This window comes from Limulus polyphemus, unplaced genomic scaffold (assembly GCF_000517525.1).
Source record: "Limulus polyphemus unplaced genomic scaffold, Limulus_polyphemus-2.1.2 Scaffold1860, whole genome shotgun sequence".
In the NCBI taxonomy this organism is placed as follows: Eukaryota; Metazoa; Arthropoda; class Merostomata; order Xiphosura; family Limulidae; genus Limulus; species Limulus polyphemus.
Genome location: NW_013667470.1, coordinates 35,409 through 52,208, shown reverse-complemented (window position 1 = coordinate 52,208; position 16,800 = coordinate 35,409). Strand labels below are relative to the sequence as shown.

Here is a 16,800-nt window from a genome sequence, read left to right as displayed (position 1 = left end):
AGTCTTTGTTTTGCTGTATATGTTCGTTTTGTTCTTTTTTAAACAAATGATGATGATACTCCTATTACTATGACACTTGGTATCTAGCTTTTGGTTATAATTTTACTTGTGAATATCATAACGACTCTGAAAGTAAGACAAATAATACGTTCTGTTCGAAAAAATATATATTGAAAATTATATAAACTACATGTAATGAAAAGTCGTTGAAAATAACGAATAATAGAAACAATTGCAATAGAAAGCCAGTGAAAGCAACTGCGATAATACGAACTATGTGAAGGGGAAGACATAATAATACAAATATAAAACGTGTTGGTAAAGACTGAACAATGAAAACAATATAATACTACAAAATTTTGCAAGGTCAAATCACAGAAAATATTATATTTATATCGAAATATCTGAAAAGAAAACAAATGAAAATAATGCTTACGAATTACAAGCAAGTTTTTTAAAAATCTCAACCTATATCGAACCTCCTTTTTTGTTGATATTTGTATAAATATTCAATAATTAAACACTGCTTTCTCCTACAGTTTGAATCGATATTTTGCTTTAAATAGATATTTATAGATAACCTTAAGTAGATAAGTATAATCCTGTATTTATTCTTTACCCAAATATTTACGAAAATGCACTAAAAACCAGTTTAATTCAGACTGGATAAGATGCAAGATTTAAAATGTTGTTGTATAGGAGTTGATTTCTTTGGAAAACTTCCTACCTTAAAAGTAGGTATAGCATCTCAGCCAAATTCTTTAACCTACTCACCTTGCTCTCTGGTCAACAAGTTGGAGGACCGCAAGATTTTAAACACGCTATTTAGTGGATAAATATGGGTAAGATCTCCATTTCTGGAGTATGCTGGAGGCTTTAAACCACAAGATGAGAACACAGTATTTCACTCATTATAAGTTGGTGGAGCTTTAGAAACAAAATATTGACGAATGGTCTGCAAGGGAGCAATTAAACAAAACTCCCATTATTTTGTAAAGTCTGCGTTATGCAAATCCAGGCAACTAACACGACGAAAGGTGTTCCAACTCGATATTAGGTGGAGGTCCTAATGATATGAACAGCCAATGTATTTACGAAAATACCATCTACACAAACTAAATCAATTATGTTTTAAAAGTATTGTTGCGTCAGCGAGGTCACGTGACTAGTATCACGCCACCCGTTTTCTAGAAATATCCTGTTCCTTCAAGAATGCCCTAGCATTTACTAGATTGGGGGTAGCTGGTATATATAAGATGGTCACAACGTGACGGGACAACAGTGTAATGAGTAATTGAATGTATGCAGACAAAATATTATTGGCCACGTGAGATATAGCGTTTGTTATAGCGCGACTGTTGAAATTAAGTGTATCGTAAAGTTGTATTCGGAAAGAATAAACCAGTTTTATTGAGAAAGGATTTGTGTCGCTAAAGGTTCGTCGGAACGAAGTTACGGAAAATCAACTAACGAACGGAGACGTAACAGTATTTACAGCAATACCCTATACGCCCACTACATTTACAGTATTTAAATAAAATATAATGTAGAGAAAGTACATTTTATCAGCCACTTCTAAAGTAGTTGTGTCTCTACTTGAAATTCTTTTAGGCAGGACTAGAGTAAATTAATCTAGGAGACCTTTTATTTTCCCCTTTTTATTAACCATATTTTTTTGTGCCAGCAATACCAAGTGTGGGGTGCGCGTATACCCGATTCGATTTTATAACTCTTCAGGATCTTTAACAGCCTACCCTCAAATTGAAATTCTTTTAGGCAGAATTAGAGTAAATTAATCTATGAGACCTTGGGTTTTGTCAAATTCACCAATCGAAATGGTTTGACCTCCTCAGTTCAAAACCATAATTTGATCTCAAATCGGTCAAGATATAACAAAGCTATGAGCTAAAAGTTTGTACTTGAAAACAAACAAACTCAAGAGTGTTCTATGAGTCGCTATGTCACGGCTAAAAAGTGGCTAGAATAAATTTCTTATGCACTTTTATAAACAAAATAGTTACCTGAGAGTGTTAGCTTCAATCACTTTCAAAAAATCCTCACATTATGACGCCCAGCCTTCGTAGAAAAATCCAGTTCTTTAGTAATGCATCATGGGTATAAACGTCATATTTTACATGTTGAAGGTGTACTTTGGATATCACATATAAATAGATAAAACAATTATCTCAAAAAAAAAGAAAAAGAAAATAATTGCAAAATTTAAAAATGACTAAGAATAAACCTTAACTTAAAGAGTAATGATATTTTAGAAAGACTGCTGCAACTTTCTCAAAGTCTTTAGATTCTACCAATGGCTACAGTTCTAGTATGTTTATAAATATTATTGTACTGCCTATAAAGTCTTGGATATTGAAATTATTTGTTCCTTCTCTTATGTATGCTTAGTTCTTCAAACCACTGTATTTAGGGTTATCAGAAAATAAGTTTATATGGTAGTATAGGATTCACTATTTATGACGGCTGTTAATGTGAAGAGTCCAGTGTTATTCACAGTTTTAATAGTATGTGTAATAATATTTATAAAAATTCTAACCTTCTTTAAATACTAATGTAAAACAATAAGGCTTAGTATTAGATACTGTTGCGTCATCGAGATCATGTGATTCTCACGCTCTCTACTATCTAGAATTATCCTGTACTTTGGCGAATGTTCTAGTTCTTACTAGATATAGGGTAGGCGGGTATATAAAAGAGGGGAATGTAATGTGTGTGTAGACAGTGAGTAATTGAACTGCAGTCACAGGGTATTGTTGAAGTTACTGTTTGTTTTAGCACGAATATTGAGTTATATTCGGAAAGAATAAACCAGTTTTATTAAGCAAAGACTTGTGTCGTTAAAATTTCGTCGGAACGAAGTTACGGAAAGTTAATTAACAAACGGAGACGTAACAATATGTTACCTTGTTTAATATACCTTGCTGAAAATGAAATGTGCATATTCCGAAATTCAAGTATTAATGTCTGTTGCCTTCTCACAAGTGTCAAATGTTTGTTGTCATACTTTCTTTTCATTATTGAACCTTAATTTTCTTTGCTGTTGAATAAGAATGGCTAAGTCTGTCATTTCCCTTTAGCAGGTCAAACATAAATGTTTTTAACATATTTTACACATTAAGAAAATAGCAACAGTGTTTGTAAATAAGTATATGAGTGATGCATTAATTAGTAGTTTTTGTCTTAAGCTATCGTATGTCGAATGTGGCATTTAAGGTCATGCCAGATTTTAGAGCATTAAACTTTTATGCATACATAAATGAAAAAAAAAAAATCCAAAAAGAGTGTTATGTTGATAAGTTTTTTTCTGCAGAAGTTCAAAACTTGTTGTTTTGTGTGGCTCGGCGTATCCCTCCAAGTGAACGAAATCAAAATTTATCTGGCATCGAACAGTTTACAACAAGGTTAGACGTGGCAGGCAAAATTTTGGCCATTGATACAAGGTAAGTGTATTTGTTTTAAACTTCACTTGGTGTTCTTTACAACTAGAAACCACTTTCCTTATATTTTATACATATTGCATTGTTGAGGTTGAAGTAGAGTTCTAATATTTATGTTTTTCAGAAAGATAAGCAAAACGTGACACAATAAATTCATTGCATTAGATTTTTATTGTATTGTTTATGTCTTAATACATTACTCATTTTTTTGTTAAACTTTCTTTAAAAATTATGATTACGAGACTTCTTGAAAGTTGGTTGTTTATTTGGCTTTGTAGTATTTTTTTGTGTTTAAATATTTTTTATGCCTAAAAGATGGCCTAGTGATTAGTGTACTTACCTCATTGAGGGCTTGAATCCCAACAGCAAACACTCACTCTTTCATCTGTGGAGAAATTATAATATGACGGCCAGTTCCAATATTCATTGGTAAAGAGTAGCCCAAGTTTTGGCCGTGATTGGTATTGACTAGCTACCTTCTCTATAGTCTAACACTTTTAAATTATGGACAGCTAGTGCAGATAGCCCTGGAGTTGCTTTGCATGAAATTCAAAACAAACTAACAAAGCCTAAAAAATAAACACCTTTTCCAAGAATTGTTTATATTGCAAAGATAAAAGTTCCACAAATTAACTAAAGGAAACAAGTTAACAGAAAAGGAAGAAGTAAAAATTTATTTTTTATTTATTTTGTTAAAAAATTGAAAGAGACCTGTAGATAGTTGGTTGAAACATTTTATTATGTTACTAGTCATACCTATGGTTTTGGTAATTGAACGTTTCTGTGTAGTGGTGTGTCCTCAACATACAGCCAGTATCTTAACAAGGACCTGGTTGAAAGAACTGTCCAGGAACTGTGCCACTCAAGTGATCTTCATAAGTTGAAACATCATCTTAATGAAAGTAAGGTTAAATATTAGTTCATCTAGTTATTGGAACTTACACTCAAGGTCAATATTTGAAAAAGTATTAGATTTTCTAGATTGTCAAATATACCACATTCTAAGTTTGAGATATTTTCTTTTTACAAAAATAATCACAATATATATATAGATAGATAGATATTCTGTTTTCAAAATTGTGAATGTTTAAAATGCAGATGTAATCTTTTAATATTATGAACTGTATTTTTATTTAGTGGACTTATTTTTATCCCTCCTTTTTTCTAACAAACATTTCTTTGGAAGTGTTGCAAATGACCCTGATAATTATGTCAATAGAATTTAATAAGAAAGATCTATATAAATAAGCCATCAATATAAAAAAGAAAGATAAAACCTCAATTTTTCTATTATGTGACTTTTCACACTATAACTATGTTCTGACTAAAGTTTCATTGAAATTGTTGTGCCAAATATGTTAAGTTTAATTTTGTTGGTGCTTTCATGAAATCTAACATATCACTGTCATTTCCTTGACTCTAATTTGAATAGAAAAAGGCATTAAGAAAAATGTTCTTCTTTTTTGTCAGTTGTGCTTATCATTCCTTGTTTGCTCCTCCCAGCAACTTTAGCTTCAGTGATTCTTTAAATTCAGTTCTTTTTGATGCCCTCAGCTATGATTTATTTTTTTAATAGCCTCATTTACATAGTATTTGAATTATTATCTCCATTAATAATTTAAACACAATTAGTAATTTCAAGAGGTATTGGTACAATGAAATGCTCGTGTTGGAAATTCTGTAATAACAAGTCATTAAAGCTTTGTTTTATAAGGTCTCTGATTCTTTGAAACAGTGAGTTTTATTGTTTTCTGTTTGTATACCCCCATACTTCAAGTTGGTTTAGAACCCAGCCAGGAATGGAAAAGTTTTTGACCTTGTACTAAAAGTTGAAATGCAATTTTTATGACTTCATTAGTTGTGAAAAAAGTTTATATTTAGTACAATGTATATATTTTCTTGAACAACTTAGCCCTTCAGGTAGGCAGCAACACCAGTGGCATTTTCCGACTAAGAATTGCTCACGAAAAATACATTCACGTTCAAACCAAAAGTAAAAGAGTCATCTATAATCCTTTAACGAGTGAACAGGAATTTATTATGGCAACACACTCGATTATCAGGTAAGTTAGTTATTGAGTATAACAATGTAGATTCTAATTTTCAGGAAAATTTAATACAGTATAGGAAAATGCAATATTTTGTTTCAGAAACGTACCATGGTTAGATTTAATAAGAATGAAGCGTTACCTGCATTTTTAAGTTAATATTGGTATAAAACTTAGGTTTGTTACTGGTATTAGAAGGAAGCTAAAATTGAAGCTCTAATCAAATAAACTTGTTCGTCATAGACTTCAAAGAGAAATAATGATATAGAAAGTGATGTTAGAGGAATTGTCATAAAAGCCTTTTATTTCATTTCTTCTTTGACATGGCACTAATTATGTGAGGCCAGAAGTTTTTTTAATTTGGAATAGGAGCTTTCACAAGTTTCAGTACGGCATTTGTCTATATATATTTGTTCTCATTTATTTTATAAAATCTAACGTGAAACAAAATCTAAAATTAGGGGGATGTGTGGTTTGGAATTACTCATTGTTCTTGTTACAACAGCATATTTCTCTTTTTGTTAGGAGTGTTATTTAGCATAAGAATGGAAGTTTTTCTTTAGAATGAGTGTATTAAATGTACTTACATATAAATGTATGGAGTAACAACTTGTTACTCATTATTTTTCAAATAGATACCTGTATTCTGTGTACAAAACATGCACTGTAAAAATTGTATATCATACTATTTATATGTATACAGAACTGAACTACAAGTATTGAACTCAAAGCAAAAATATGCATTATACATTGAGAGGTTTTAGAATAGCAATTACAGGAGCTACTTTTAATTTTCCTTTATAATATTCAAAGTAAGAGCAATGAATGACTTACACAATACAAGAAAAAGGATTACAAATGATTAAAATAACTAATAAGTAGCCTATCAATTAGTGTGAAATAATCTAGCAGAGTTTACTTCATGTAATAACTACAGTGTTAAAACTTATTTCGGGAGGCCAATATCACTGTTACATTTCAAGAAAACAGCTCTTTTGAAGCTTGCATCAAACATTCCTCTTCTTTTCACCCTCAGCACGTATTTTCCAACTGAAAAACCCTCTCAACTGCGTCAATTGACGGAATAGCTGTATTTAATGAAATGAAAATTGACTTTACAACTGTGCCTGAAAATATGTCATTGTGAACAGACTTTACAAGAGATTTATGTAGAAAAGCACCAACTACTTGAACACTTTTGTGTCCAGTACTTTTTGCTCCCTTTGTTTGCAGGCATCTGAAATAATCGTTTTCTGTTTCTGTCATGCTATCTTGATTAAGAGATTTTTGTACCATATTGTGCTTTATGTTTCTTTGCAATAATTTTTTGTCGAACTTGTTCCTTCCAATTTTCTGGAAGCCAGGAGGGCTTGAAGCTAGGATGAAAACATGCCAAAAGAATATAATCATCATTGTTGAACACATTGTCAAACCTAGAGCTTGAAGCTAGGATGAATACATGCTCAAAGAATTTAATTGTAATCGTTCAACACGTTGTTAAACCTAGTTTCTATGCTTTGAATTAATACTTCAACTAGGAGTTCACAATTTTTGCAACCATTTATTGTTCAAATCATCCAATTTGACTAGATAAACATGCAAGTTAGGAATCAGTAGTCCTATAAATGCTTTGTTCTCACACTGCAAGAATTCAAGTGCTCTAGCAATAGGTCTCATGGACCTGAATGTATTCCGAAATAAAAAGTTTATCAGCTGGATTCAGCTGCACAATGTCCAATTGATCAAATGTTCGGTTTAGTGCTTGGTCACTTGATTCACTTCCCAATATTAACTTATCCACATGACTTAGGGTATCAAACATTGAATTCCACTGAGTTGGACAAGCTTCCCCTCTATTTCTTACTCATTTGTGTCAGCAGCTACAGTGCTTCTGCTCTGTTTACTCCAAACAGTTTGAGCTTTTGCTATTGCTGACTGAGATACTTTTTTATGCTAGTATTATTTAAAACTTTATTAACATCAGTAGTAGATTCAATGTATGAGAGGCATACCTTTGATGGCCTGGCAAAATGCATATACATGAATGAGACATAACACACCATCAACAGCTAATATATCTGCTAGAGAATGAATTTCTACAGTGTCTTCATCTGAGTCATCATCTTCATCTATGATTGCATCATCATCACCACTACCAGCAACATCACTCTGCAGTTGGTCAGGAGAAATGGTCTATGCATTATTAGAGAACAGTCTGTAAAAAGAGGTTATCACTCTATAATTTTGACATTTAATAACATTATTGATAATTGATAATCCAAACACAAAAGGCAATGTTACAATCTGACATAAAACCAAGTGAAACAGAATAACCAATAATATAATATTACTCCTATCTGGATGCATTTGTTGTGTGTGTGTGTGTATAATTAACCTTTCTATGATGATGAATAGTCTGTTTAATATTTTATTCTGATTTCTTGCTAACACCAGAGATTTTATTAAGATTAAGGAAAGACTCCCAGACACGAAAGGGATAATTATATGAATGTGGGCTGTAATGTATATCTGTTATTTAGGTAATATATCTTTCATTATTTTATTCCTTCTTTCATTCATTAATTCATTCTCATACTCATGTTTATATAATACAAATTGTTCTCTCTCTCTCTCATTATATATTCTTATCGTAATATTTTAAAGCTTCTTTCTGATTGGCTAACGCATGTGTGATGTCACAAGTGGGAGTAATTCCATGGAGGCTTGGAATTGTATGTATGCAGTAATTTAAATATATAGGAAATTCACATAACTTTAAAATATGCTACTAACCTAGAAGCCTTGATGAAGTTGCTGCCATTATATATTGTAGTCTTGACAATTTTGTTTTGGTTGCAGTATTCAACATAAACTGCTTCTAGTGCCTTTCCAGTGAGATTGTATATTGTTCTTTTAAATGATGGCAGGTGATAACTGCATGTTTATATTCCAGTGTATCCTAGTTCATCCAGATCACAGTGAATCCTAAATAGGCTCTGAAATAAAATAATAGCCCATCAGTTTCCAAACATGGTTTTCATAACAAAACGGGTTAACTCCAATATTTAAAAAATAACTAGTAAATGTGATGACAATCTAATGCCCCCCAGTGGCACAGCAGTATGTCTGCAGATTTTCAGTACTAGAAACTGGGTTTCAATACAAATGGTGGACAGAGCACAGATAGCCCATTGTGTAGCTTTGTGCTTAAACTACAAAGAAACAATCTTATAAAATGTTAATGCTCCTAAATCAGGTGTGAAAAGCAAACCTTTAACATTTTATAGTTCTAAAAATGTAAGAATATTAGAAACTAAAAAATTAGAGATTATTTATTATTTAATTACCTGTTTCTATAACTAGCAGTCAGCAGTCTTGGCAACAGTCTCGACTATTGCTAATTGGGACTTGAGAAGGCTAATTTTTTTCTTATAGGCATTGTTCATTTGTCACATTAATGTTCTCCGAGAAATGACTGTTCTTATTGGCTGTCATGATGTGATTAAACTTCTAAAGGATGTGAACTCAACAACTGTAAATGACAAAAACAAAGTCCAATATTAACCCATTCAGCTTTTATTGAGACATTCGGGAGCTTTGCCCAAACATTAGAAGCTACTGTTTTTTTCTCTTTAGACATGTTGTCATTACCTTCATTTGCTTTCACTGTTCGTTTGTTTTGTGCTGTGTGTTTCACTGTAGACTCAAAAGACTCAAAGTCTTTAGCAATGGAGAAATGTTTTTGGACAAGTTTTTTAAGTTGCTTGTAGTTTTACTGTTTACACTGAACATTTTCTTTAAAGGCAAGCAAAGCAAGCATTCATTTTTTCCAGTAAATTTATAGTATTTGTCGGAATATGGCCATGGGTTACATGGAGTTTCGCTCGAACTGCTGCCATTTTTGTATGACATAGTGCTGCACATAACCTCCCACTTGGATAGCTTACAGACAGCTGACAGAAAATACACCAAAAGACATCCTTGATTAGTATGATGGTCCTCACTATGAGTCTGCAAATTCACAACTCAAATAAAACATTCTTCAACAGGATAAAACATGTTTCAGCAGGAATACATGTGCAATACTTCATTTCCGCTGCTGTTTTTCCAATATTACTGCTATTTAAAAAGTATATTATTTATACTTATGGTTATTCTTATTAGCTTATTAATTATTGTTATTGTTTTAACCAGTTATTTTTATATACTAATTATTATTGCTTATTTTGTATTTTTAAGTATATTAGTAGGCTATAATATTATTGAATTAAAAAAGTAATGAATAACACACTATTTTAACTGAACATTTAATGATTTTACCGACAACATCACTAAATTTGAAAAGTAGTGTCATTATGTTGAATGTTACTAAAAACATGATGTTGTTAGTAATGACGTTACTGCCCAACAGTGAAGAAACAATCAAGAAAACTGAATCTTCAATTTGATGTTATTGGAATGAGAAAATACAAAAATGACAGCCAATTGGAGAAAAAAGATTGGAGATGTAAACAGATATTGATATATATATATATATATATATAATTGAAACTGTGAAATTTATCACAAGATTTGAATAATAGAAGTATTTTTCATTATTTTCTCTAAAGATGTAAAGCTTAAATTTCTGAGACAACAACTCTGTACACAGATTAGCTGTCTTACTCGTGCATCTGCCTAAGAGACTTGCATGCCACTAGCCTAGAGGCAACTCCAACTTCACATCTTTTTATATGAACAGCACTGGTGCATGATGATGTCATACAACAAAAGCCCACCATCATAAGGAGAATGACACTACCTCCATGCACATGCACTTGTGATAACTTCATTCTTTTCCTCAGCATTGTATTGAACAGATGTGTTTAAATTTCCTGTTTGAGTTCAACTTGTTGAGATTTTCATTGTCTTTAGCTTTTGTTTAAAAAGCCTTAATTTCTTATTGTGAGTTCTCAAAATACTGTGGGTTTTACTTAGTTCTGTGTGAGTGATTTTGTTCACACACTAGCCTTCTTTCTACTATGACTTCTGGAGTTTCATTAACAGTTGGGGACATTGCAACCATTGTTTAATGTGTTGTGTGGATTACCACATTCTTACTTGGGCCTCCTACTCCTGCCCTGGTAGCCAAAATACTTTCTCCTTAATTGGAGATGATCAAATGGACTACCACTTTAACTTGATTTGCTTTAGGTAGTGCTTTATCATTCAATAAATGGGTTTAACCTTCCAGCCTTTTTCTGGATTTCAATCTCAGGTATGTTCCTTTCTTAATCTTTTGCCAATGTTCTTTATTATTTCTCGTTTTTACTCCATGTCCCACATTTCTTGGGGTTTATCTTGTCTTTCCTCCATGGATTTATTAGGATTTAAATTGTTTCTTTTTTTAATAGTTCCTCTCTCCCACCCAGCTGTTTCACCTACCCTTGTATTCTTGACTCTGTGTCCTGACTTTTAGACTTCTTTCTTTTCTTTTCTAGATTCCCTGTTCTTGGTATCTATGTGGTAAGGGTAAGCTTGGTGATAAGACCCTCTACTTTCTATTTTGCTTTCTAGTTCCCCATTTTGCCTTTACCTCACTCACCTTCTATATTCCCTCTCCTAACTCTGCCCTTCATCTGTGGCACTTCACCGTGTTTCAGATTAGTTTTTGGTAGATGTTCATTCCCTTCTCTCAGTAGATGTTCATTCCCTTCTCTTTGCCAGCTATACTTATTTTACTTCTGCTCCTTCCCTCCTTACTTTGTTCCCCTGTTGTGAGAACTTATTGTGTTGGGTTCCATTCCTTTTTACTGTACTTCTTCTTCCTTCTTGTGTACATGGTTTTTGTTGAGCTCTCTTTCTTTGCCCAGATATCTTCTGCCCTCATTAGCTTCCCAGGTTTTTCTTTCTTGCCCTTGCACTTTATTCCATATCTCATCTGGATTGGACTACCTCTAAACTTCCCATTCCACATTCCTGGCCTTTATCTTTTTCTCCTCCTTTCTGCTTCATCAGTCATCTTGTTAGTGACTATTTGAAATGTATGACATCTCTTTTACTGCTATTGGTCTCTCAGTCGTTTTTCATTTTTCCAACTTGGTTTCTCTCCTTGCTTCTCTTCCTATTTCATTTTCTCCTCCCTTCAATCCTGTCTGTTTTTTTTCACCTGGTATGCAGTTGGCCATGGTCGATGTATCAGACACCTTCCTACACATCACTCTTGCTCGCCCTTCATAGGTATTCTACATTCCAACTATCATATCTGAGTCTTCTCATTCTTTGATCTTCTCTTCAACTTAATGTTGGTCGTTTTTGTCTTTATTGGTATTGTGAGGGCCTTAATTTGCCATATTCATGGCCTAGGACTGGCATTCTTTTTCTTAGATGATTGACTTTTGTTGGCCCATTCTCAGATGGTTTCCTTTTCTTATTCATCCCTTCTTTAACTGGAGGCTACTTAGACTGAGGGGACTTAACCTTAGATCTAAGTATTTTCTCATGCCCACTCAATATTTTGTACTTCTGGGAATTTTCTTCGTTACTTGTCTCAGCTGAGTTCAACCTTCTTTTCTTTGTCTGCAAATAATAACATTTCTGGTTACCTTGTTTTGCACTTTTTATTTTCTTCCTGTGTGAGAGGTTCTTTTGCTTTTAGGAATTGTCATGATGACTGGACTGTGCCTATACTACTTTTGGCATTCTCTTACTGCTACTCAAACTGGATCTCTCTCTTCACCGATGCTTCCTCCTCTGACCGAGGAATGTCTCTGGACAAAGGCAGAACTTCTGGGATTTGGATGTGGGACAAGTGTTCATTCCACATCAATGGACTCGACCTTCTTGTTGTTTGTTGAGCATCATCCTATTCATATCCCTACTGATCAATCACTTGGTCATGTTCCACTCAGTTAGTGCCATGGTCATTTCTTGCATCAGTTGTCTGAGAGGCACCCATTCCAGGACCTTTGTATTTGGGTGTTGGACATACACTTGTAGGCTCATTCACAATGGGTTTGACTTATCATCTGTCATTTGCTGGGAGCTTAGACCTATGTTTATCATTCACCCTCCCCCTCTTCCTCCACCCAATTTCCCCTCTGTTGCTTTATCCTCATACGTCCATTTTTTTATTGTGGGATATCTTCCCTCCATATCCCAGTGGGACTTGTCAAATCCATCATCATTGCACTATGTTTGTCTATCACTGAAAGTAGTTGGTCTTTCATCATTGGTCCATCCACCACTCCTTTATTCCTGGTTGTCCTACTGTGAAACACATTTCTGCCTTTTTTACCTAGTTGTTTGTTCACTCTTTGCTAGTTATCAAACAAACTTGTTTATGGCCTTCTTTCTTGGTACCTCAATGTGTTTCCTTCCCTGTACTCTCCATCTGTTATGCTTCTTCTTTTTTCTTGAACCTCCTCACCTGACTCCCATGCCTAACTGAGGGGGGATTTGCACACTCCCACATATGCCCTGTTTGAACTGTTGTTTCTTGCTTTTGTACCATCTTTCTCTCCAATCTTATTTCATTCATATCACCTGCAGTAACCATAACGTCATTGTCTATGCTGTGGATGCTTCTCACACCCTTTTCCATCACACTTATATACTTCTCTCTCTGGATTGATTTGCCACCTTTCTCATTCTCTTGCATCTCATCTTCACTGGCTGTGGGACATTTTCTCCAAATGGGCATGTGAATGACTCTCCACACATGCATCTCTTCTAATCTACACCATCTGGCACTTTAGTCTGCTGATGGATTTCAGCTTCAACTGGTCACCATTCATCAATCACTCCACCATCTTTGAGAATAATGCATACAACTTCCTTTACAGGACTCCTTTTTAATTTCATAGGATCCCACAAGGTGGCTGGTGTTGCCTCCTAGGGTATTCTTAACCAAACATTGAGCCAGGATAACAGAAAGCACCCATACCATCTGCCCTAGCTCTACCAGTGCCCACTGCAAGATGGAATTTTTGCAAGACCGTTTGAGGTATTCTCCTGGTACACATATTTACTCAGTTGTCTGATCCAGACCATACCTATTCCATGGCCTATCATCAGAAAAGCGTTCTGCCCTCTTTGGCTCGTGCTTGCTAGCCTTTCAAAATAGGGTTTTGCAGTCACCATTACATTGTCTCCGGTAAAAAAAAATTCTGGCAGAATGTTTAATGAGGATCTGGGTCTTCCTAACTCAAATTCTCTTCCCCTTCATCAAATGGAACATGGGAGACCCTTGCTACTTACCAATTCCTAGGTGCTTGGGTGGTAGACCATGGAAAATCCTTACTGGTTTAGCTTGGTGCAGTATAGTGGGAAGTGGGTTGGTGGTGACATTGTCAATGTAATACAGGTCACCCCTCTAAACCATAACTCATATCACTTGTGCCCTCCTCCTACAGCCAGAGCCTTTTCAGTTGAGTAGAGATGAGTACATAATGTACATTAAACATGGCCCACATCTAATGTGCCCTCCTCCTGCAGCTTGTGTCTGTTAAGTAGTGTTCAGGTGAGCACACACTATATGCTACCATAATACTTAACTGATGTACCCTCCTCCTGCAGCCAGTGTCTATACATTAGAATCAAGGCAAGCATACAATATATGAAACCATATTGCATAACTAAAATGTCTTCCTCCTGCAGCTACTCTGTTCAGTAGAGTTTAGGTGAACACACAAGGTAGGTGTGAACATTCCCCAACCACAATATACATATTGGCTTGTCGACTGCTAATATACAAGTGCTCAGATATTCATGTTCTCATTCTACCCATCCCAGTGACACAAGGGGCTCATATCCCTTCCTCCCTACATTCTGGGCAGAGAGTATATTCTGGTCAAGACAAAATGTGATCTCCCGTGGATATGCCCCTCTGGAGTCCTTGCCATCAGGTGTTACACTCAATGGGCTTTTATTCATATGCTTTGTGAAGGGAGCTCATCTAGGTACATTTTTGCATTGGCCACTCCACCAGTTCATGGTGGGATTCTAGCTAATCTGTGTGAAGAGGTGAGTTATCATCTCGGAAGTTAACAATTTCTTAATTTGAAAATGTATTTTTGATACATATTCATCTCTACACACATTCCAATCCATTCTTCCTACTTTTAGTGCACATTTTTCTCTTGTTAAAAATTGAAGTTATCATGAGTGCAAGTGCATAGAGGAAGATAGCTAACATGCGTGTGGTGAAGAGTGTCTATCAGAAATACATTTTCACATTAGCAGAATGTTAACATTTGTGTCAGTAGATATATGTATTGTCATTATGTAACACTTATGTATTAATCTCATGTTGTAGTAAATTTATTAGCGTAATGTTTTTTTTTGTTACTCTTTTATCATTTAGTAGAGATCCTGACTTGCCAGATGTTAATCAAAATAATGGTAGTTCTTCAGCCAGTGGAGGTTCTTCATCTAGCAGTGTAGGTACCAGCATCCTTACTTCCAGTGCCACAGCAGTCACTACTGTTAATAGCTCTTGTTCCAGTTCCCTCTATTCTAGCCTTACATCATTGCCTTCGGCACATCATGACTTCAGCCTAGATGATCTTGGCCTTGACTTTTTTTCATCATCGAGCTGGAAACTGACTACAGAAAACAGTAGGGAAGGGCTTCCTACAAGCAGCACTGTACCCAGTCTTTCCCCAGCAACTAGTGCCAGCAGTGGAAGTAATAGTAGGATGACTTTGGGCTCAATTCAGAAGGTCCAGTTGTCTAACAGTGCCTTCACAACTGAAATGTCACCTGTATCAAGGTCACTAACTCTTCAGGTGACCTCTCCAGGGAGCACTGGTGTTAGTCGAGTAACTTCACTTAGTTCATTCTCATTTAATTCTCTTCAGTGCCCACCTTCAAATGGACGAGCAACACCTGTGACAATGGGACTGAAAAAATGGAAAATGAAACTTCAGATGTTAATTCTGGTAATAGAAATATCTCTTTGATAAGTTTCTCAGATCACCAGATGTCACTTGGAACCAATCCAAAGCTTAGGAACTTATTGACTCAGAGCTCTGAGAAAACAGACTCTTCTTCTGGAATAACTTCTCCATTATCAAAAATGTTCAATGTTTCCCAGAGTAGTCTAGCTACAGGGCCCGAAAATGGTTTAGAAATGAGAGAAATGCCTGTGGCAACTGGTGATGACAATTCCAATGGTTCATCGAGAAATGTCATATTACGAGAACTTCTAAATCAAGATGAAGATGGTGTGTTGGAACTTCCTGGTAAATCTCGCTTCCCTAGTGGCAGTGGTAAAAGTGGAATGTCTTTAGATATGGACAGTTTCAGAAGTGATACAAATAGAGAAGCCTCCAAGAGGCCTGTCAACAATAATAATATGCTTAGAAAGGTGAGTTATCTTGATTAGTCATTATAGTCATTTTAATTCTTAAATTAAGTCTCACTTTTATGCATCAGATGTGTCAATATGATTATTGTGATTTCCAATATAAACCTTCTTAAAACAGTTGTCTCAGATCTATTGCCTGAAGATAAAAAAAACAAAAAACTACTTACTATTTTGGAAGAATGAGTTTATCATTTAAAAAATGCACATTAAGAAGTAATTCTAGAGCCATTGATTTGTAATTGTATACTAATATTTATCAGCTGTATGACTCATAGAAGTAAACATTTTATAGCCATTGAGATTCACATTTGAAATGATTGATTACTGATATGAAATATTCTATCAATAGTTCTCGTGGAAAATATTGTATTGGTGTTATTAAGTATATCCTTTGGCAGGTTGTGCCTGATGGGTATCATTTGTTGACATTCTGTGAAACTTACTAGGCATTATTATTCCACAACTTTTCTCAGTAAATCTGTACTTTAGAGAAAAATCTGTGTTATTAAGTTTATTGAGAAAATGATTGTTATTAAAACCCCTTATATACACAAATATACAAACACACAACTTAAAAATTATAGCGTTGGTGGTAGCATTGGGCAATGAACTTGATTAATTGATATATTAGGTCGTCAAGAAATTAATGTCACATTTTGAAACACTTTCATTAACCACCCTCCAGAAAACGTACATCACTTATAATAGTTAAACAAACTGCCTAAACGTCACGTTATTGTAGCCCATATAATGTGTAAAGTTTAGTATACTTTTACCCCTTAGAGTGATGGCACACGACGAGACACACGTTCAGCATATAATGCTGTTTGAATACAAGAAGGGTAAAAACGCCTCTGTAGCCACAAAAAATATCAAAAAAGTTTATGGAAATGATTTGAACATTTGTAAGTGTCAACAAAGGTTCAGCAAATTTCTTTCAGATGACTTT

The 16,800-nt window shown here is 34.5% G+C and overlaps 2 protein-coding genes across 6 annotated transcripts in view; one reads left to right on the top strand and one right to left on the bottom strand.

Moving 5' to 3' along the window:
• LOC111087197 (lipopolysaccharide-induced tumor necrosis factor-alpha factor homolog) overlaps window positions 1-2,071 on the bottom strand; it is an 18,699-nt gene extending 16,628 nt beyond the window's left edge. Inside the window, exon 1 of the mRNA XM_022393031.1 lies at window positions 2,022-2,071. The gene's annotated coding sequence lies outside the window, so the exon portion shown is untranslated. The remainder of the gene's footprint in view (window positions 1-2,021) is intronic.
• Window positions 2,072-3,322: 1,251 nt separating this feature from the next.
• The window catches only part of LOC106465179 (dual specificity protein kinase splA-like), a 45,906-nt gene continuing 32,428 nt past the window's right edge, over window positions 3,323-16,800 (top strand). For 4 of the 5 annotated variants that reach the window (XM_022393028.1, XM_022393027.1, XM_022393025.1 and 1 more), the window contains exons 1-4: window positions 3,323-3,458; window positions 4,245-4,357; window positions 5,368-5,518; window positions 14,847-15,851. In XM_022393028.1, coding sequence (XP_022248736.1) covers window positions 15,393-15,851 — 459 coding nt within the window. In that variant the 5' untranslated portion in view covers window positions 3,323-3,458; window positions 4,245-4,357; window positions 5,368-5,518; window positions 14,847-15,392. The remainder of the gene's footprint in view (window positions 3,459-4,244; window positions 4,358-5,367; window positions 5,519-14,846; window positions 15,852-16,800) is intronic. The other variant, XM_022393024.1, reaches the window with a different exon arrangement.